We start from the raw sequence: 21,971 nt of genomic DNA on the forward strand, positions 1-21,971 counted from the left end.
AGAGCACAGACCATCTGCAGATGCTTCCTCAGCCTGATAAAGGGTGTTTGCACCCAAAAGCTCGCTAAGAAGAATTTTTCCAACTATTTGAGTTGGTTTAATAAAAGATATCAGATTTACCCAAAGAACTTTGTCTGCCTAGCTCTTCCAAGATAAATTTGTCATTGTAAGAAGGCTGATGCAGTGTGGCCCAGTCCCAGCCTGCTGCTGAACAGGAGTATGTGGGGCTCAGACTGATCCCTTCTGGTAAGCTATGGATCTAGGCATGGGCAGAGCTAGGATTTTGAAAAGGGGGATGTAGATGATGTGGTGCATCGCCCCGCAGAACACAATGCAGGCTTTTCTCCCTCCAGTGAAAAAGAAACTAGAAGCTTTACTAATACACCAGGGGCCTAGGCCTATATTATTCAGTTTAAGATCAAAGCAAAAACGAAGATCACTTTACTGGAACATGCACGGCTTTGTTCTATCGTAGGCTATGTATAAAATCACAAGGAGCTAGGCAAGAAGTAATCCAAACAGATAGCGTCATTTGTCCTGTAGCCATCAGAATAAAATGGGCACCTCGCTTTTCAGGTTCATAGCCTTTTTGCATGTCTTGGTAATGCATCCAATGCCTTACTGAAATAATAGTTTATTTGTGGAACATCAACACCGTTCAAAAGGTGGAAGGGTCGTTAACACCTGCAGAATGAGGAGTCGGGAAGGGATCAGGTAGATGAGAATAAGCCATGAAGTCAAGGGACTCGCTCAGTGTTGCCTGACTAGAAACACTGCTGCCACTGCCGGGCGGTTGGTATTAGGCGTTGGGTGGGCCAGGACTCAAAGCGGGGTGAGACTGCACCGCTGCACCCCCCTGGACCCACCCTGGACCTGTGGGTGGTGCACATTGAAGGGCAGCTTATAAACCACTCATCATAACCCCTCCCGGCATAAACCAGGCCATCAGCCTTGCACTGCACTTACACAATCCGTCTTTCAGAACAGCGGGCAACAGGGCCCTTCGTCTGTAAGGAGCACGATGGGTTTTACCCCCAGCCACAGAGCAGGGGAGGAGGTGCCAGCTGCCGTTCAACAGGTCTGGCAAGTGGGCAGTTTCCGGGCATGCAGGTTTGGCCCGCCAGCCATGAATCACCACCGGGCCCTCTTCAGACTTCTGTTTGATGCCATCCATCACCTTCGGGAGACAGAAAGGTGTTAGACCTGGTAATGGTCCTGGATGCTTTTTGTGTCTGGCGAGAGTTGTAGAAACCCCCGTGTTAAAAATGTTAACAGCATGCAAATGTATTCCATGCTATGGCCCTTGGGGGTGGGGGAAGTGGCTGGATCTGTTTCTGCCTTTCAGCACACAAAGCCGACCAATTTTTTTCCCCTCTTAATGAAAGAGCATTACAGCAGCGACCAGCAGCCAGACAAAGCCTCTTGTGTGAGCTACTGGAGAGCACAAACACCATCCAAAGAAGCAGCGGAGACTGATGCCCGCCCCAACACACATGCGTGCCACTCATTACAGGGTAGAGCCACCTCCACTGCCCTGCTCGGGGGCTGTGGGTCCCATGACCCCATTGTCCTGCCCCGACATGGGCCAAACGTGGGGCGCTGAGCTGGGGTGAGTGGGCTGGACGTGGATGGCACTGGGGAGGTGGTACAGGCATACCCCTGACTGCCCTGTGCATGCGGGTTTACACTGGTTTTGCAACACGGGCATGCTACAGAGCAGTGGGAACAGCCCAAGAAGTGCAGCTCAGAGGCAGTGATGGGAAGTGCTGAGCTCCTGTCAGGATGGGACCCATCTACCTCTCTAAATGTTAGCGCTGGAGGTGCTGGGAGGCCTCTTCCTCAGCACAGTGACAATAGGGGAAGAGCGATAATAACTGAGGCTACTTTTCCAGGGAGCACAAGGCCAGGCCCCAACAGATACCTCCTTGACCAGCAAAAATCCCGGGGAAGGAATCCAGCAGAAACCCCAGCCTGCCCGTGCCCGGGGATAACTCCCAAAACACAGGGCTTTTAAAAATGTCTTAAAAATAAATCTCCTAAAAGATCCCTCTTTCCACCCTTGCAGGGAAGGAGAGCTCTCCTCAACAGCTGCATGGAGAGAGGGGAGGGCGATGATGTCCTCTCACAGGTCTCGTGGGTCGTCTTCTCCGGGAGGTGTGGGGGCACTTGGCCATTACAGGGAGGACTATCTCACCAGGGCTCCCGCTTATCTCCATGGCCTGGAGCTCGCGGAGACTTTTTCTGTGAGATAACTCCCTTCCGTGGTAAACTGATGATTTATCACAACTGCTTGTGGGGAAAAGGTTCAAACACACTGCAAAAAAAAAAAAAAAAATCAAATATCACGTCCCAACTCACTGCTTTCAAGCTAAAAAAAAACCCAGAAGGGCCATTTCCCCCATTTGAAATGAGCTCAAATGACGTTAGTTTCCATTTTAAACAAGCAAATAAAAGAGTTTTATAAAAAAGGTAAAAAAAATTGACACAAACCCTTCTGAAACGATTGGAACAAGACGTTTCGATTCCGACCCCTTTTTTTAAAATTGTGGTTTGTTCCCTTTTCACCATTTCGGTTTTAGAGCGTGGGATGGGAGGGGGACACATGTGTCGAGATCTCCAAATTTCTCCCGGGGCAGGAACGTTATTTCCTGCCCGGTCCCAATGGCAGCCGGCACTCAGAGCCAGCTTTGTGTCAGTTCGCTCAGCCTCTCGCCCCGCGGGGTGTTGACACTCGAGGAGCTTTCCGAGCTCGCCCCGTGTTACAGAGCACAGCACACCCAGGAGCTTCCTCAACCATCACACCCATGCATGTGCAAGCAACCGTTGACCCTGGGAGTCCCCCAGATCACCCCTTCAAGCCACACACACAGCTACATGCATGCAGCACCATACCTAGACTCCTGGCAAACCTTTAGTATCGGGCCCCCCTTTGCCAGAGATGATGATGATGATCATTTTTGGGCCCCCTCTCTGTCCAGGCCTGGGTGCCCATGCCTGTGTCTGGCCCTGCACGCATGGGTAGACCTAGAAGGCTGAAAGGGGGGCGCACATGGCGAGGTGCATCATCCCATATAACACAGCACAGGTTTTTCTCCGATTTAAAATAAACTAGAAGCTTTACTTCCAGTAGGGGCAAGGCACTGGCAGCTCCGGCAGCTCCTCTGCTTTGCCTCTGGCCTCTTGTATTGTCCGTGGTGCCGTATAGCCAGGGCAGATCTGAGGGGCTGCACTGGTGCACATGCACCCTGCTTTGATTCCTGCTCCACCCAAAGGTTAAAACCAAGTGCCTGGCGGAGGCAGCAGCATTTCTAGTCACACAGCACTAGGGGAGTCACTCGACTTTATGGCTCGTTCTCATCTACCCGATCCCTTCTGAACCCTTCGTGCCACAGGTGTTCACGACCTGCTCATCGTTTTCGTGGTCTTGCTATTTCACCGATCCAGCGAGCCTTTGTTCCCTGCTCCTGGTCATGAAGCTCCTGTTTCACAGCCCCGCAGACTCTTTTTAACTCATTGCAATGAAGTGATCTTTGTTTTTGCTTCAATCTTAAACCGAATCATGCGTATTTCTAAAGCTTCTACTTTATTTTAAATTGGAGAAAAATGTGTGGTTGAGTTCTATGCGATGATGCACCTCGCCATCTGCACCCCACTTTTTCAAAACTTTGTCTGGGATGGATTGGATTGGGATGCTCCTGCCTCGGGCAGGGGGCTGGGCTAGATGTGACCGGGGTGGATGCAGGGACTGCGTGGTGGTGCAGTTGCACCCAGCTTTGATGCCTGCGCTCCCCAAAGTGTGCAACCAACTGCCTGGCAGAAACCAGCTGAGGAGCAGAAAGTCAGCAACAGGCACGATGACCAATGTCAATAAGACCTCGGGCACCCGAAGGAGGGCTGTAAGACGATATGGTCGGCTGATTGAGCTCGAGCACCACAGCTGCAGCCAGCATCACTGGCGAGGTCCCAAGAAGACACGCTCACCTTAAACCATCCAACGCTCATTCTGAGATGGGCAAGGGCAGACCAGGCCCTGCGGGGCAGCCGCTCTCCCGAGGGCTGGAAGCTGGTGTTGGGGATGAAGCTCTTTAGCCGTGGTCATCTTCTTCATTGTGTCTCCAGTCCAACCTTTCTATATGGTCTGCTCCCAACATTGTGCGCAGGCCACTGCTTCTGGGGTTGGTGTAGATCTGGATCTTGCAGGTTGCATTGTGCTGCGGTTCTGGTGCAGCCCATCGCATGCTGCACCGATGCAGGCGGGGGGGCATGCCACGGGTGACCAGCCACCTGCAGACTCGATGAGCTTATCGACCTGAGCGGGGAACGGCTTCCGAGACTTCAGGCGGTCGCCAGTTCGCTGGTTTTCTGGCTCACGACAGCTCGGCTGGAGGGCAGAGGAGGGACCGTCACTAAACTGGGAAACATCCTGTGGCTGCTTCGCAGTTCCTCTATCAGGGGGCAGGAGGGGGGTGTGGGGGGGGGCAGGGACCGTCTCCTACTGTTCATGGATGGGGACTTGAAGTCACTGATGAGTCCAGTGGGGCAGCCAAGTGCGGGAGATCAGAATACTGATCCAGAGGGTCACGGTGAATACCCCTGGGGGGTCATGGGGGATACCCAGGAGGTCATGGGAAATACTCCTGAAAGGTCACAGAGAATACCCCTGGGGGGGGTCACAGGGACTACCCCCAAGGGTCACAGGAACTACCTGGGGGATCACAGGGAATGCCCCTAGAAGGTCACAAAAAATACCCTGGGTGGGGGGTCAAAGGGAATACCCCCAAGGGTCACAGGGACTACCTGAGGGGGTCACAGGGATTACCCCTGGAAGGTCACAAGGAATACCCCTGGAAGGTCACAGGGGTCACAGAGAATACCCCTGGGGGGTCACAAAGAATGCCCCCGGGGGGTCACAGGACATACCTGGGGGGGGTCACAGGGATTACCCCTGGAAGGTCACAAGGAATAACCCTGGAAGGTCCCAGGGGTCCCAGGGAATGCCCCTCGGGGGTCACAGAGAATACCTGGGGGGGGGGGGGGTCACAGAGAATAAAGCAAGGGTCACAGGGACTACCTGGGGGGTCACAGGGAATACCTGGGGGACATGGGGAATACCCCTGGAAGGTCACAGAGAATACCCCTGGGAGGGTCAAAGGGAATACCCCCAAGGGTCATAGGGACTACTGGGGGGGTCACAGGGATTACCCCTGGAAGGTCACAGGGGTCACAGAGAATACCCCTGGGGGGGTCCCAGGGAATGTCCCCGGGGGGTCACAGGACATACCTGGGGGGGTCCCGGGGGATGCCCCGGGGCAGGGAGAGGCTGCGGTGCGCGCTGGGCGGGATGCTCCTCTCTCCGGTGCGGTGCGGCGCGGTGCGGCGGCGGGCCGGTCCCTCCCCCGGTGCTGGGCTGGGCTGGGCTGGGCGGGGCGGCGGGGCGGAGCGGCGGCGGGGCCGGGCTCGGGGCGGCGGCGGCGGCGGGCGCGGCGCGGCGCGGCGGGGCTCGGGGCGCGGGGCCATGCGGGCGGCGGGGCTGGTGCTGGCGGCCGTGCTGGGCTGCGCCGCGCTGCGCCGCCCGGAGCTCTTCCCGCACGGGCCGGCGCGGGGCGACCGGGCGCTGCCGCCGGGCGACGACGAGGGCTCGGCTCTGCCGCTGGCCCCGCTGCTGCCCTTCTACGGGCTGCGCCTCGCCCGCCTCCATGTGAGCGGGTGCGGGGGGCGCGGGCCGGGGTGCGGGGCGCCCTGTGCTCCCCGCTCCTGCCCCGACGGGACGGGCGGGCGGGCACCCCGGGGAGAGAGATGCCCACATACCCCCCACGCCCCCGGGGCAGCGGGTGTCTGGGAGCCCCCTGAGCACGCGCCGTCTCCCCGCAGGTGGGCACCAACGGCCTCCTCTCGGGCCAGGACTTCCCGCGGGAGACGCAGTACGTGGACGACGACTTGCCCACCGACTTCCCCGCCATCGCCCCTTTCCTGGCCGACCTCGACACCTCCGGGGGCCGAGGACAGATCTATTACCGGCAGGACGGCGCCTCGGACGTGCTGAGCCGGGCGGCCGGCTACATCCGCGCCGGGTTTCCCAGCGCCGCCTTTGCGCCCACCCATGCTGTCGTCGCCACCTGGGAGGACGTGGCAGCCTACGAGGCGGTCTCGCGGGACGCGGAGCCCTCTCGGCAGGTGAGGGCAAGGCTGGTGGGACCGCGGCGGGCGGGCGGTCCGGTCCGGTCCGGTCCCCCTGTGATGCTGAACGGCCCGGCCCGTCTCCTGGGCTCAGACCTGGGCTGGGCCCGCTGTGGAGCGGCCCAGGCTAGCGCATCTACAGCTCATGGCCAGGTGTCTTAGACCTATCTAGCGGGAAGAGTAGAGGGAGAGGGCAGGAGGCCGTAAACCAGGGGTATCAGACGTCTTGTGGACTGGCAGAGCCCTCTGCACAGCCAGCTCATGGGCCAGAGATTCGGTGGTGGGGTGAGCGGGGCTACCGCCCAGGGGCAAGCACTGCTCCCGCTCTCCCCACCTCCAGAGGCGTGTTGTCCGGCTCTCGGGAAGCCCCATGGTCCCAGCCCGGCCTGCAGAGCCAGGTGAGCTGGGCGCCCGCTCCAGAAACCCGTGGAGGGTCGGTGGTGAACACCTCGCCCTCGACAGTGGGCAGGTGCCTTGGGTGTCATTGCTCGCCGGTGGGGGATTCCCAGTGCGCCGTGCCCATCCTAGTGGCGGGAAGCCAGTGGCTGTGAGCAAGTGCTGACTGGTGCACGCAGCGTGGATGGAGATGGTCTCTGCCCCAAGCCCTTGCAGGGCTGTATAGACAAAGGGCAGACCGCCCAGAGGCTTGCAGGGGCACGGGGTGGTGGGGGATGTGACGTGGCTCCGCTGTCACTGCAGCCTCCATGCTCTCCCTTGTAGCTTGACACTCCTGGAGCTGAGAGGAGAGTTTCACCCAACTGGGCCTGGCCTGTGTAAGTCAGTTGAACTGGTTTTGACCCCAGCTTTGTTATTTCTGTCCTCCAAACACATGGCGAATGATTTGGGATCCCAGGCTCTTTTCTTTGGCTCTTTGTTTTGTTCCCCGTGAACAAATGTCAGTGGGGAATAGGCTTCACAGTTTCCACCGTGGGTTGCTGTTGTGCATGGAGCTCAGGCATCCATTGCGTCGGCTCTCCAGACGTGCCTGCGCTGACGTATGTTTTTTCAGCATCGGGCTGATAAGGCTCAGGACTAGACAAAGAAGTATTCTGATCTCCCGCGCTTGGCTTCCTCGGGCCGGATTTGTCGTTGCGGTGAACGCTGCCTCCCTAAGTCTGAGCGCTTACTGGGGCACTAGGGAGCTCCTGTGCTTTCCAGCTCCACCTGCCTCCATCCTGGTAGAGCAGCCCCAAATGTTGCCCGTCTTCTACCTGCTCTGAGTCCCCAGCTGGGCCTGTTTGCTAGAGAGCAGCCCGGAGCTCCTCTGGGTTCGAATGGACCTCAGGAGGCCACCTAGTCCAACCCCCTGCTCAGTGAACAGTTTCCTAGAGAACAATCTGAGTAGCAAAGCCTCTGCTTCAAGGACCGTGGAGTGGCTTGCACGTAACTTGTTGGCATCAACCAGGGGTAGGAATGCAGGAGCTGCTCTCGCCCTGCTCAGCTCCTCATCCTGTCTCTGACGCTGGCTTGTTCCACCTTGGAACCGGGTTCGGACGCGCTGACCTGCCCAGAAGGAAATCCTTCCTGTCCCCATCAGCTTGTGCCCCGAAGCGTGAGTGCTGTACTCCTGCCAGACCCTTTCCAGTGGCGCTCTGGATGGGCTCGCTGTCCCGTTGTCCTGTCCTTGCTGAATGCATGCTGGCATCTGATGGCTTCCCTGGGCGATCCTCTCCGTAGAAAGGAGTCTGTTACGGGAGTTTAGGTTTGCTGCCTGTTGGTTTTGTGCAACGCCGTCTTGTGCAAGGCAAGCACAAGAGCCTGGGCCTGAAGTGGGGGCTGGCATGGCCGGGTGCTTCCTTTCTAGCACTAGAAAGCTGCCCTTTCCTTCCCCATGCATACTGCGGGTGACCCCCCCCCCAGAAATCATAGAGAAATCAGGCTGGAAGGGACCTCCCAGTGGTCGTCCAGTGCAACCCCCTGCCTGGGGCAGGGTCATCCCTGTCCAAACCAAGGAAGCGAGCTCTCTCCTCCGGTTGCGGGAAATCCACAGCGAGATGGAGGGAATCCCCAGGACCCGGTCCCGGGACCCCCTGGTCAAGGACTGTCCACAGCTGCTCTCTCCCCGTGGGCTCTCGTTAGGATGAGCCAAACCCTCGGAGGCTCTCCAGCCCTAGGACGAGCGAGGGGGTCGTCCAGCTGTGTTGCTGCTGTTCTAGTCCCAGCTGAAGCGCTAATACCCCCCGCTCTACGGCTTTGCTACACGGGCTCGCCGTTCCTCCCTGCAGAGCAGTGGGGCAGGGAAACCAGTGTGCTCGGGCAGTTGTAACCCACACCCCCCACCCCGCGCTGGTGGTTTTCTGTGGACAGACAGCTGCTTGGCACAGCTTCACCCTGCACATCCTGCTGTGGTCCGTGGCCTGACAGGACCCCTGCTCCTGGCGGCCTGCCTGCACAACCCCCCCCACCACGTGATACCCAGGGGCCGGCAGAGCAGGTTGGCACTCAGCGCCAGACCTGCTGCCAGGGAGCGCTGCCCTAATGCCAGAGCCCCCGTGCCCTGCGTCAGTGTTGGGGCCGCGCCAGCCGTCGCTGCTGGAGGACGGTGCCCTGGCCCAGGTGTCCTGGTATTTTGGAAAAGAGGGAGGAGATGGTTCTGCCAGAGCCAGGGGCTCCCCAATCCCAGCCTCTGACCATCCTGAAGGCTTTATTTTGAAATCGGGGTCCTTTTTATTTGCCCTCCGAGCCTTGTGCCTGTGGGGTTTGAATCCCCCCTCTGCAGCCCCGCGAGCTGGGAACTCCTGGTGCCAGACCGGGACGGCAGGGAGCCTCCCCGCAGGGCCGGGGTTTGAAGGGAGGTGCTGGGAGAGTCGCAGCCCAGGCTGCTGCTTCGGTTGTGTGGGGCCGCTGGCTTTCAGGGCCTCGCAGATGTTTGTGTTCAGCTTTCAGCCATAATCAAAACCAGCAACACTGCTGTTGGACCTAGCTGCAGCTCCAGGACATTGCACTCGGGAGGAATTTGTTCTCGGTGACTCTTTTCTGAGGACTAAACAGCCCCACTGCATTGAGACCGAGCAGGGAACAAGCTCCGAGCCGTCCTGCCCTGCTCTTTGGCCTCCGTGCTTCATGCACAAACACATCCCTTTGTCTGCCAAATCGTGCCCTAAGCCTTCAGGCAAACTTCAGCAGCAATCCTGGCTGATTAGCCGCGGAGCAAACGGAGGTGACTTGGGCTCAGGTCCATCAAGATGCAAAGTTTGCTTGACTTGGGCTCAGGTCCTCCAAGAAGCAAAGGTTGCTTGTTGACATCTTTTGTTGGACCGGCTGCGTAGTCAGGAGACAGGCTTTTGGGCACAAAGTGCCATTCTTCAGGTCTGGGAAAGAAGCCTAAGCTAAAGTCAAGGTAAAACAATGGCTTCTGTTTAAGCTCACTGTGTCAATGAAGATAATCATGCAGACAAGGGGAAGAAGGCAGTAAACCCGTGGAGCTGGGAGTAGTTATCAGAGGGAGCCCAAAGCCAAATAAAAGGCAGTCAAAATCGATGAACCGAATTCCAGGGAAGAACAAGACCCTTCCAGGGTGCTTTGACTGTACCGCAGCTCCTCATGGCATGTAGGTGCCCGCAGCCCCTTGAAAGCAGTGGGAAGTGGGAACGCTAGGACCTCGATGCAGATCGCGCTGCAGTGACACGTCTGCAGGGCTGCAGCGGGATGGATTTGGCCTGGGCTCTAACTGCTTTCCTTTGTCGTGTGTTTTTCCCCCTTGGGATTGTTTCTGCCGCGTTCTGGCTTGCCGTTGGTGGGACGAGGTCCGCTGGGTCGGGCTGTGTGTGTGGGGGTGTATCTGTCCTACAAGCCCGCTCCTTAGCTCTCTGGCAGGGATGCCGAGTCTGCGATGCTGGGGAATTTTGGAGTAGAGATAAAGGCCTCTTTTTGCCCTTGGTCGTCATGAGAAAAACCCCAGCAGATGAACAGTGGAGAAGCCAGAAGCCACCAGCCTTGGGAGAACATCTTCCCATGACTTGATACCTGTCGCACATGGGTTAAGAGTTTATTTGAAGTGATAAAGGCCTGTCCAGCTTAATTAGCCTCCCTTCCTCTTGCCACTTCCTGAGATAAAACGAGTGGGGCGATCCCTGTCCGTATTGAGCTGCGTGACAAGACCCAGTCGGGAGCAGGACCCTCCTGCCAGGGTCTGTGCATGCGCCTATGGGGTGGGAGGCAGCCCATAAGCTGAATAGATGCGACGTTGCGGGAGCTAAGAAGCACCAGTCACCCCATTTTAGAGACGGAGAATTGATGCCTGGCGAGACTCTGCTCTGTTAGGTCCCGGGGGCTGGAGCGGTGCAAGGAAACTGGGTGCTGGCAGAGCTTCAGAGCTGCTTCTTTGCTTTCAGGGGTGTAAAGGAGAAAGTCTGTGGCTATCGGGGTGGCTTTCAGCCTCCTGAGTTGTAGGGTCTCCGAAGGCAGCCACGTGAGGCCCTTTGTCCAGAGCTCAGCACCTGGGGAGCGGGGGGCTCGTCCTGCAAGCTGGTTATGTCCAGGCGAGGTGGGACCCGCAGCGAGGAGTCCTCCTTGCAGAGGAGTGTGCTTTAGGGCACCGGGAGGAGACGCAGTGAGAGCTTCAGGGTGTTGCCCCAGTGTTCGGGTCCCGTGCAACCCAGTGCCTGCTGGTAGCCGAGAGCGGTATTTGCTGGCGCTTGCCACGGGATGGTGCTTTGCCCTGGGCCTGATTCTCTAAGCTCCGTCATGGCAGCGTAAATCAGCTGAAGCCTGCAACGTGGCTGATGTCAGACAGCTGCAAGCACGTCTTCCTGAGCAGGAGCATTGATGGGAAGCCAGGTTCCAGCTCTTGAGCAGGGCAGAGTTGCAGAGATGGCGTGGGTCAGAGGAGCAGGGGAGGATGAGAGTCCCCCAACTTGGAAGTGAAAAGCCTGGGCTGCAGAGTGGTAAAAAAGCAAGGAGCAGGGATGGGGAGCTAGGGAGACACAACTGAAGAGGATGCCCAGGGGTTTGGTGGGCAGAGGGGCAGGGCGTCCTGCTAGTGGCATGTGGCAGGGCTGTGCAACTCGCAGCCCAAGAGAGCGAGAGCGAGCGTGGGAGGGCACAGGCAGGCTGGCGCTGGGATCCCCGCAACAGCACAGTGCCGTCAGGGCAGGAGCCATCCTGGGGCAGCAATTTCTTGTCTCTCTGAGGGAGAAACGCAGTCCTGGATGATCCACAGGACTCCTCCGGCCCTCGTGTCGCTCAGTGCGGGGAAGGCGGGTGGGCTTGTGGGCTCCTCCTGGCCTCTGCAGCACCTTCCTGTAGGATCCGGGGCACATCTTTCAGTCTGCCCCGTGCCTCAGCCTCCCGCCTGAAAAATGGCCGTGTGGGCCAGAGAAGGGCCTTATCCATGTCGGCTGCTGAACTAGCTCAGGTCCTCCAGGTCCTCGCCCTCCAGGAGAATAGGCAATTAAATTTTCCAACAAGTCTCTAATGAGCTCTGCTAATTGGGGCCCCTAAAATGCCCATTGGTTCCCCTTTCTAGACTGAGATGGCATAAGTCAGGGGACCTCTTTGGCTTCCTGGGGTCATCCCTTCTCGTGCAGTGCAGGCAGAAAGATCACCCTTCCTCAAGGAGCCCTGGCTGTTTCTCTCTTCCCAGGGGTGAGCAGCCCCCTTTCCGGCGGGTCAGACCCAACACGCGTCGGCCCAGCCTGCCGGCCCGACATGGCGCAGTGATGCTGGTGCACGCGGGTTGTACGGATAGCAGCTCGTTCCCGAGTAGGGAGAGGCGCAGAATAAGCTGGGACTGCCATGAGGGGCTGGGGCAGCAAAACTCCCCCTTAGCTGGTGTTATACAGGTACGACACACAGGCACAGGCCAGACCGCAGCAGCAGCAAACGGGCCATCTCCATTTGGGTGTTATGGAACCACTTCCGACCTTGTGTTACACCGGCGTGCGTCTGGGGCAGCTCTGCCGATGAGCTGCGTAGGAACAGGAGCGGAAACCGCCACAGTAACGATGCATCGTCCCCATTACCGAAATGGCCTGGATCAGGGTATTTAGTGCCAGCCAGAGGGAGCTCAGCAAGGCTTTGCCAGGGGATCTCTTAACTCAGCATGGCAGTGCTTGCCTTCCTGCCCCAGCTGGACACAGGCTCGAGGTTGCGAGGTTGTCTGCGGTGGCCCGTGTGTCACGGCTGATTCACACACAGCGAGGTTTCCCCCTGGCCGTGCTGTTCACGTGGGATGCTCGGGAGGACTCGGCAGACACTAGGCCAGAGGGAAAAGCAGTTGAGAAAGCGTGAGAGCGAGCCATGGGAGCTGAAATAGCTTGCTTGCAAGAATCTATCGTCCGGCCCTTCTTGTAACCACAAATGTCCTGACCGGGGCTGCCAGCTGGGCCCATTGCTCAGCTAAGATGATGACTCTGAAGCCCCCAGCATTGCTTCGCGTGTAACACTAGCCTGTCTGGAAGCTGAGGACTAATCTGTGGCCAGGCTGTGGGTTTGCATCTGACCCTGCGTGGCTTGCATGCGATGGGTAGTTGTGCCTGGGGTTCCCAGACAGTGGGCATTCCTCGAGCTGGGATTGCTCTGGTTGGAACTGGTCCTTCTGGCCTGGTTCGAGGTGGGCTGTCTGCTCCAGGTCCATAAGGAGCTCATTAGCAACCCTGGGTGGAAACCAGAGTCAAACCCATGCCTCATGGATCCGCTAAGCCCCATCCCTCCCTGCAGAGTCGCTGCTAACGAATGCAGCATGTGAGATGGCCCCCGCCTCTCCTTGGCCTGCCGTCAGTCCCTAGCTGCTGTCCTATGACAGTCACTGCAAACACGGGTTGCCAAATTTTGCTTCAACTCGGCTCCTGAGAAGAGTGGAAGGCACCTAGGAAACATGGGCTCTTCTGTGAGCGCCTGGAGTTTGTCAGGTATTTTGTCATAACAGTTCCTGGACAGGAAGCCTTTCTGCGGGCTAAACCCTGCCGCTTGCACACTTCCCGTGCCCCCTCATTTACGTCTGTCTTGCAATGGGTGCATGTGTGTGCAGATACACACGTGTCTGATGGGAGAAGACCCCCTAGTTTGGTTGGAAACCCAGAACGCTTGCTGACCGGCAGACTTAGTGCCCAGGAAAATAGTTCTCTCGGAAGCAAAACCTGGGGTCTCAATGGTTCGAAGGGCCAGCAGAGTTTATCGGGGGGAGATATTAAGAGAAAATCTGAGCATGGTGGCTGTCGGCACGTTTTCTGGCTCAGGGAAAGGAGTATCCAGCTGTGGGTGGGAGTGTGCTGGGGTTGGTGCATGCCTGAGCAAAGTCCCCTGGTTCGCTGTAAAAGCCCTGCCTGTTCCCCCTACCTTGCAGGCTGTCGTTGTAGAGACACCCCCCGCTTTCCTTCCCTATGCCCACATGTGGTTGGTGTCCCCTCGTTTTTTATCCCACAAGGTCAAGGGTACGCCCTGCTCTGGGGCTGTCCTCCGTGCTGTAGCACCCAGCCGGACCCCGGCAGGTGAAGGGGTGCAGAGTGGTGTCCCCCATATGCTGTTAACCCCGTTTCCTCCGGCAGCGCAACACGTTCCAGGCAGTGCTAGCCTACGACCATGCAGACGCCTATGCCCTCTTCCTCTACCCTGATGATGGGATTCAGTTCTTCGGCACTCGGCCCAAGGAGTCCTACCACATCCAGCTCGAGCTTCCGGCCAGGGTGGGCTTCAGCAGGGGGGAAACGGACCCTGGAAGGGAGAACCTGCACTACAGCGTGGCCAGCAGTGAGCAGGGCCTCAAGAACCTCTACCAGTAAGTCATGCATGCAGGCTTGATTTTAACGGTCCGTTTGTTGTCCACGAGGGTCCTTCCTCTAGCTCGCTGACCTGGGTGTTTGTGAACCATTAGGGCCAAGAGCAGCTGGCTTCCTGGTGGAAAAATAGCAGCCCTCTTCCTCTGGAGCTCTGTGCACAGAAACTCCTAACAATAGCCCTTCCTTGATGGATGGCTTCCTAGTCCCCACCTGCCTGCGTCCCTGCCGGCTGGCTGCATCGGTCGGTTGATACTAGTTGCCTTGAAGCACTGGAAGCTTGCAAACAAGCAGGCTGGATGGTTTGGGCACTGGCACAAGCCCATCTGGACTTGCTGGCCAAACTCTGGTTGCTTTGGGAGGGAGAAACGTACCGGGCTCCATCAAGCAGGCTCTCGCTACGGGGAATTGCAAAGACATTAAATACTAAGAGGCAGGAACCGTTGTTGCCGAAGGGACCGTGGAGTTAGATTAAAGCCTTTCAGCGGGGCTGAACCCCCCCCAGCCATGCAGTAGAGGTTAACACAACGCCGCATGCTGGTTAAGCCTTCAAAACGGGGCTTATATGGGACTTAAATGTTCCATAGTCCTTGTTCTGGCTGCCTGCGCCGGGGGGGATTTCATTCACATAAACAATGGGAGCCGTTGAGCTTGTAAAATCACAGCTGGTCCGTATGTTATGGCTGCAATCACATACCAGCTGTTTCAAGCGCGCTGCTGACCGCAGGGACACAGAGCAGGGGGAGGACGAGGACTGCAGAGGATATGGGCATAAGAGCACAACCGGTTCTCCATGAAATGTTTTTTTTTCCCCTCCCAGCCAGGCATTAGTGCCTTTTAAGGCCTGGAGCGGCTGGAGGGGCAGGCTAAATCTACCAGATCTAATTGAATTAAATAAGCGGCTCCAAAGCCTCTGCAGAGCAAGAGGCCTTCAGGAACTTGCTCCCGGTTTCCTCCTTGAGCGGTTTCGGCTCTCTCGTGTACAGTCAAGGTCTAGGCGCGGTCTCCCAGTATGACTTGCCATTCCCAGTGGCTCTGGGGGGACCCGTTAGTGAGGTTTGGAGCCCGTTCCAAAGCTCAGGCCCCTTTCAAGTGTCTCATGCCGGGCTGCCAAAAATCAAGGCAACCCATGTAACCCCCAGCTTCTGAGCATTTAGCCCCATAGCTCATGCCCTACAGTTTTTCCTGGGGCAAGTGGCCCCCTGAACGCAACAGCAAGTTTGTCCGAACGGGGGCGGCTGGATGGGGGCGTCTGCGTCACCCTGCAGACCTGCCTGATTTTTACAGTGGCTGAATAACCTCACTCCTTTTCCTCTAGGAGCAGCAACGTGCTGACTCCCGGGGTCTGGGTCTTCCACATTGGCAGCGCGTCCCCCCTGGAGAACATCGTTCCAGCCGGCGCCGGCAGGCAGCTTTTGGGGGGGGCCCTGCCCACAGCTCCGGAGAGCGTGTCCCGCCACGCCACCGCCGAGCACGACTACCCGGACGGGGCATTTGCCATTTTCTCCTACGACGAGAACGAAGAGGACAACGAAGAGTTCCCGTTTGTGGAGCCAACAGAGGTGGTGGCTGAGGACTATGATGAGCTCGGCATTTCCCTGCACACCGACATTAACCTTCAGGACCGGGTACGGGAGGGTTTGGAGTTCGCTTCCAAGTTGCCGACGCCAGCATCCAGCCATCTCCCATCCTCCCCAGAAGCATGGCCTGTCCCCTCCCAAGAGCCGTCCTCGCTGGAGACGGATGAGGACCTTCTGGAGCTAGTGTCTGTGGAGTCGCCAACCTACCGCCAGAGGGAGGATGTCCAGCCTTACCCGGACGGCGGAGCTGTACCTGCAGAGACCGACGTCCACCTCGGGTACCCGGAGGGGGAGGTGGTCCTTCAGAGCTACCCGGACAGCCCACTGCCCTTCCCGCGGGGGCGGCACATTGTTGGTGTGGACGAGGACGTTAGCTTTAACACTGACGGTAGGCAACCTGGCACCCAGGGCCCTGGGAGAAGGGAGAAAGGTCCTACTTGTGGTTGAGGCACCACGTGTGCAATTCAGCCCAAACCTTAGCTTGTGGGCATGGGCGTAGCATAGCTCCGTCAGAGCCCGAGGATCCTGCTTCCGTCAGGGCCGGCTGGTTTCCAGCTGCGGACGGACAGGCTAAGTTTGGCCCCATAAAGTCCCAAAAGACCAGCCTCTAAGTGAAGAACGAATGACCCTGAGCCAGATCCTGGGACCTTTCAGGGAGCTGGAGCTCAGCACTGCCGGGGGGGCGGGTTGGCTTGGTCGAAGACGAGCAGAGGGCAGGTAAATCATAAGGCCAGGGTCCGGGGTTACTGCCAAGGGTGACGAGGCCTTGGTTCCTCAACAGCTGCCGGGCAAGAGCCTGGTGGTAGATTTATTGGGTGACTTGGTCCGTGGGCTTACCGCGCTAGTTTACTGTGGGCAGCGGTGGGATCCAAGCCATCAACTGATTCTGGGGGACAAAAAATGATGAAAGGGAGTGACAGTGGGGTCAGAGGTTTAAAACCAGTTAAAACTCTGGGGGAGGCGGCGGCTTGGTCTGAGCACTCCTCGTGGTTCGGTCCCAGGGAGATGGGCCGGCAGGAGCGGTCAGACTGGAGGAGCTCTGCCTGCCTCCAAGCCAGGTGTTAAGCCCTGGCTTGGAGGCAGGGTTAAGCCCTCATTAAGGCACAGGGGGAGAGGGATCAGGGATGTCAGCCCTGCCACCATCCAAGCTACGATGTGCTGCAGCCGCTAGATAAAGCACATGGGAGGTTGATGAGCCATGTGACTGATGGCCATTCATACAGTCCTCCACCAGCACGTGACCCTGAGCACCAGGCTGGGAGGGGATCAGGAGCATGGGAGCACCTTGAGCTCTTCCCCACAGTGCCTGGGACCGGTGCAGCATGCCCGGCCCTTCTCCGACGCACCTGAGAGCTGGCATTGCAGGTGCGGGGCTGGAGTCCCCGTTCTCTTGCCCTGAGCTCAGAGGGATCACGGCCTGTCTGCAGACCCCCTGTGGGCAGAGGGGATTGCAGGCCCATTACGCTGCTGTGACCCCCTGAGGTGGTTCCCCCTCTTCCATGTCCCACACCCAGGTCTCCATCATGGTCTTTCTAAGGCTCCTGCCTCTTCCCCAGGGGCAGTTCCTTGCCCTTGGGCTGACGCGGGTCACATGCCCATGGTATTGGCACCCTTGGTCTGGGATGGGGCCATGGTCCCGAGCAGTGGTTTCCTGCTCTGAGCAAAGTCAGCAGGGTTGGCTTCCCATGAAGCCCCCAGGGGTCGGGGCTGCCTGCGGGGCAGTGCATGCAGTGCCAGTCCCCATGCTAACCCAGGCGGGGGGTGCAGTGTTCACCTACAGCGCTGCCAGCCAGGAGACCTGCGAGCAGCACCACGGCCTCTGCTCCCCGCACGCCTTCTGCACCGACTACGCCACTGGCTTTTGCTGCCACTGCCAGACCAAGTTTTACGGGAACGGCCGGCACTGCCTCCCGGAGGGTGAGTCACCGCGGGGGCGGCTCTGGCGTTGGGTCTGGCCTCCCTCGCTCCCCGAGGCTGACCCCGCGCTTGCCCCTCCGCAGGCGCGGCACATCGGCTCAATGGCAAAGTCAGCGGGAACCTGCTGGTGGGGCGGACGCCGGTGCATTTCGCCGACGTGGACCTGCACGCTTACGTGGTGGGCAACGATGGCCGAGCCTACACTGCCATCAGCCGGATCCCGCAGCTGGCAGCCCGTGCCCTGATGCCGCTGACACCCATCGGGGGCCTTTTCGGCTGGCTCTTTGCTCTGGAGAAGCCGGGCTACGAGAACGGCTTTAGCATCACCGGTAAGTGGGGCACGGCTCCGAGGAGACCACGGGGCCCAGCCCAGCGCCCTGGAAGTCCAGGCGGGAAGCTCTGCCGGGCACTGCCTGGGGCTGCGTGCTCGCACCTCCTGCAGTCCCGCGCCACGGTACCAGCCTCGGCGGTCGCTCTTGGGGTCCAGCAAGCTGCTTTGCAGTTGTTTCTTCCCCTCGTGCCAGGTGCCTTCCTGCCCGGTGTGTCCTGGCCCCTGCTTCCCCTCATTCTCCCGTGTCCTTCAAATACCTCCGTGGCTCCAGCGTCCTTCCGGCCAGGTCTCCCTGGAGCCCCTGGATGCTGCTCCTGAATAGAAAAGACCTCATCTAGGCCCTGCACTGTGCTGCTCCTAGCCAACAGCCCCCAGGCCCAGCAGCAGGGGAGCCACGTCCCTGGTAATCAGCATTGCTCAGCAGTCGACCCTGCTTCAGGCCACGGCAGACCCAGCCCCCCCGCTTCCTGCCTGGAGAGGCACAGAGGGCCCCAGGGCACTGTTGGGGGGAGTTCACGGGGCAGGCGCAGCACTTCCACGCTCCTCCGGGAAGCAAGAGGACGTGCAGAATCCGGCCCTCTCCAAATCCACAGAGGACGAGACACCGCGGCTGGGTGCATCCCCCCACCGCTGTCATTGGCACGGGTCCAGCTGCCACTCTGTGCTGCATGCTGCGATTCTTGGGTTAGAGCCGTGGTGCTCACCTGGATGGGCAGTGCCCAGTCCACCCACAGGCTGGATCCAGCTGATGGTCCCAATCCAGCAACCAGGATGGGTGCAGCAGGGCCCTGTCTGGCCGCATGGCGGGAGGTGGGGCCCAAGCCAACCCTGCAAGGGAAGGGGACTTAACACAGCCCCACGGGGAGAGAAGGGGCTTGACATGGCCACAGCACTGCTCTGCAGGGGCAGAAGGGGCATGGCCCAGCCCTATGGAGGGAGGGGGGGCATGACCCAGCTCTGATGCCACACAGGGTTTGGGCATTCGGCAGTGGGGCAGGGTGGCCGTATTAATTCCTGACCCCGCGGGCTGGATGCTGTGACTCTGCGGGCTGTGTTTGGCCCGCAGGCTGGAGGTTGAGCACCTGCGGGTTAGAGCAGAAGTGACCAGTCCTGCGGGGCAGTCGCTTTGGCATCTCTGTAGCCTTCCCCGTGTTGTGGTGGGGAGCACATGATACCCACAGACCGGCCCATGACGCCAGCCTGCGAGGCTGGAAAGTGGCCGTGGGCTCGATGACCGTTGTGCTGCCCTGTGCTCACTTGTGCCAGCAGTGGCTGCTGGCATCATCCGGTGTCCGGGGAAGGGAGTACTGGGGCTGCCTCTGACTCTCCTTCCTGTGCAGGGGCTGAATTCACCCACAGCCTGGAAGCCACCTTCTACCCCGGGAAGGAGACCGTCCACATCACTCAAACAGCCGAGGGGCTGGGACTAGAAAATTACCTGAGCCTTAGGACTCACATCCAGGGCCGGGTGCCCTATATCCCGGAGAACTTCACTGTCCACATCGCACCCTACAAGGAGCTCTACTACTACTCCAGCTCAGGTACGGGCTGGGGCTCGACGCCGTGCCGCGTGTGTTAGGCTGTGCCGTGCATGGTGGATTCAGCAGTGTCCTGCTTTGCTTTCATAGATTCATAGATGTTAGGGTCGGAAGGGACCTCAATAGATCATCGAGTCCGACCCCCTGCATAGGCAGGAAAGAGTGCTGGGTCTAGATGACCCCAGCTAGATGCTCATCTAACCTCCTCTTGAAGACCCCCAGGGTAGGGGAGAGCACCACCTCCCTTGGGAGCCCGTTCCACACCTTGGCCACTCGAACTGTGAAGAAGTTCTTCCTAATGTCCAGTCTAAATCTGCTCTCTGCTAGCTTGTGGCCATTGTTTCTTGTAACCCCTGGGGGCGCCTTGGTGAATAAATACTCACCAATTCCCTTCTGTGCCCCCGTGATGAACTTAAAGGCAGCCACAAGGTCGCCTCTCAACCTTCTCTTGCGGAGGCTGAAAAGGTCCAGGTTCTCTAGTCTCTCCTCGTAGGGCTTGGTCTGTAGGCCCTTGACCATACGAGTTGCCCTTCGCTGTACCCTCTCCAGGTTATCTACATCCCTCTTGAAGTGTGGCGCCCAGAATTGCACGCAGTACTCCAACTGCGGTCTGACCAGCGCCCGATAGAGGGGAAGTATCACCTCCTTGGACCTATTTGTCATGCATCTGCTGATGCACGATAAAGTGCCATTGGCTTTTCTGATGGCTTCATCACACTGCCGGCTCATGTTCATCTTGGAGTCCACTAGGACTCCAAGGTCCCTTTCCACCTCTGTGCCACCCAGCAGGTCATTCCCTAGGCTGTAGGTGTGCTGGACATTTTTCCTCCCTAGGTGCAGCACTTTGTATTTCTCCTTGTTGAACTGCATCCTGTTGTTTTCTGCCCACTTGTCCAACCTATCCAGGTCTGCCTGCAGCTGTTCCCTGCCCTCTGGTGTGTCCACTTCTCCCCATAGCTTTGTGTCATCTGCAAACTTGGACAGAGTACACTTCACTCCCTCGTCCAAGTCACTGATGAAGACATTAAAGAGTATCGGTCCAAGGACCGAGCCCTGCGGGACCCCACTGCCCACACCCTTCCAGGTCGAGACCGACCCATCCACCACGACTCTCTGGGTGCGACCCTCCAGCCAATTCGCCACCCACTAGACTGTGCAGTCATCCACATCACAGCCTCTTAACTTGTTCACCAGTATGGGGTGGGATACCGTATCAAAGGCCTTCCTGAAGTCTAAGTATACGACATCCACCCCTCCTCCTGTGTCCAGGCGTTTCGTAACCTGGTCATAAAAAGAGACTAGATTGGTCAGGCACGATCTGCCCGCCACAAACCCATGCTGGTTTCCCCTCAGCATAATTTGTCCTGCCGGGCTCTCACAAATGTGAGCCTTGATAATTTTTTCAAAGACTTTGCCAAGGATGGAGGTGAGACTGACTGGCCTATAGTTGCCCGGGTCCTCCTTCCTCCCCTTGAAAAAGGGGACAACATTGGCCCTTTTCCAGTCCTCCAGGACCTGGCCCGTGCACCATGAGCGTTCAAATATTCCCGCCAGTGGCTCTGCAATGATGTCGGCCAGTGCCTTCAGCACCCTCGGATGGAGCCCATCCGGGCCTGCCGACTTAAACGCATCCAGTTCTTCCAAGTGACTCTGCACCATCTCAGGGTCTACGCATGGCAGTCTGGCGCCTTGCTGCTGCCTCTCTACAACCCCAGTGAGAGACTTGTCGTGCCCCTCGCTTAGGAACACTGAGGCAAAGAACTCGTTGAGGAGTTCAGCCTTGTCCCCTCTATCTGTCACCAATTGCTTCTGCCCATTTAGCAGGGGTCCTATTCCTCCCTGGGCCTTCCTTTTACTCCCTATGTATCTAAAAAACAATTTCTTGTTGTCCTTTACTTGGGTTGCCATCCTCAGCTCCATGGTAGCTTTGGCCCGTCTAACTGCCTCCCTACAAGCACGAGCAGAGGAGGTATATTCATCTTTAGTGATCTCACCCTGTTTCCACTTTTTATGTGCTCCCCTTTTGGCCCTTAGGCTGCCCTGGATTTCTCTGGTCAGCCAGGGAAGCCTCCTGGCCCCTTTCCCTCTTTTTCCTCTCATTGGGATCGTCTTGCTTTGTGCCCGAAGGATCGTTTCCTTTAGGCACAGCCACCCTTCTTGGGCTCCCATCCCTTCAAAACTCCTACTCTGCAGTGCTTCCTTGACTAATCGCCTGAGTGCATTGAGATCAGCTTTCCTAAAGTCTAGCACTTTCACCCTACTAGTTACCTTACCCACTCGCCGTCTTATGTTGAATTCTATTATTAGGTGATCACTGTCCCCCAGATGGCCACCGATCTGGAGGTCCCCTACCATGTCATCCCCCGTTGCCAATACCAGATCCAGTATGGCATTCCCCCTAGTGGGACCATGCACCTCCTGTGTCAGGTGGAGGTCCTGTACACAGGTTAGAAACCTGTGTGAGCGGTGGGACTTTGCTGTCTGTGTCTCCCAGCAGATGTCCGGGTAGTTTAGGTCCCCCATGACTACCGCCTCTTTAGCTTTTATGGTCTCCGAGAGCTGCCTCAGGAGCCCCCAATCTAGCTCTTGCCCTTGGTGTGGGGGTCTGTAGCAGACCCCTACCACCAAATCCCTTTCTCCTTGACCCCCATGTAGCCTAACCCACAATCCTTCTACTTCCTCATCCTTCGATTCAATCTTGACGAGGGTCGAT

The 21,971-nt window shown here is 58.2% G+C and overlaps 1 protein-coding gene and 1 long non-coding RNA gene across 2 annotated transcripts in view; one reads left to right on the forward strand and one right to left on the reverse strand.

The window, feature by feature from the left end:
• Positions 1-353: 353 nt before the first annotated feature.
• LOC132248883 (uncharacterized) lies at positions 354-5,412 on the reverse strand. The gene is made up of 3 exons (XR_009460335.1): positions 5,282-5,412; positions 3,982-4,381; positions 354-2,314 (listed from the first exon to the last, which is right to left on the reverse strand). It is a non-coding gene; the product is annotated as an uncharacterized LOC132248883 (long non-coding RNA).
• Positions 5,413-5,482: 70 nt separating this feature from the next.
• Positions 5,483-21,971, forward strand: part of NID2 (nidogen 2) — a 34,829-nt gene continuing 18,340 nt past the window's right edge. The window contains exons 1-7 of the mRNA XM_019495701.2: positions 5,483-5,698; positions 5,872-6,174; positions 13,665-13,894; positions 15,211-15,860; positions 17,240-17,389; positions 17,473-17,718; positions 19,061-19,261. Of these exons, the coding sequence (XP_019351246.2) occupies positions 5,516-5,698; positions 5,872-6,174; positions 13,665-13,894; positions 15,211-15,860; positions 17,240-17,389; positions 17,473-17,718; positions 19,061-19,261 (1,963 nt within the window). The 5' untranslated portion in view covers positions 5,483-5,515. The remainder of the gene's footprint in view (positions 5,699-5,871; positions 6,175-13,664; positions 13,895-15,210; positions 15,861-17,239; positions 17,390-17,472; positions 17,719-19,060; positions 19,262-21,971) is intronic.

This window comes from Alligator mississippiensis, chromosome 2 (genome assembly GCF_030867095.1).
Source record: "Alligator mississippiensis isolate rAllMis1 chromosome 2, rAllMis1, whole genome shotgun sequence".
NCBI lineage: Eukaryota > Metazoa > Chordata > Crocodylia > Alligatoridae > Alligator > Alligator mississippiensis.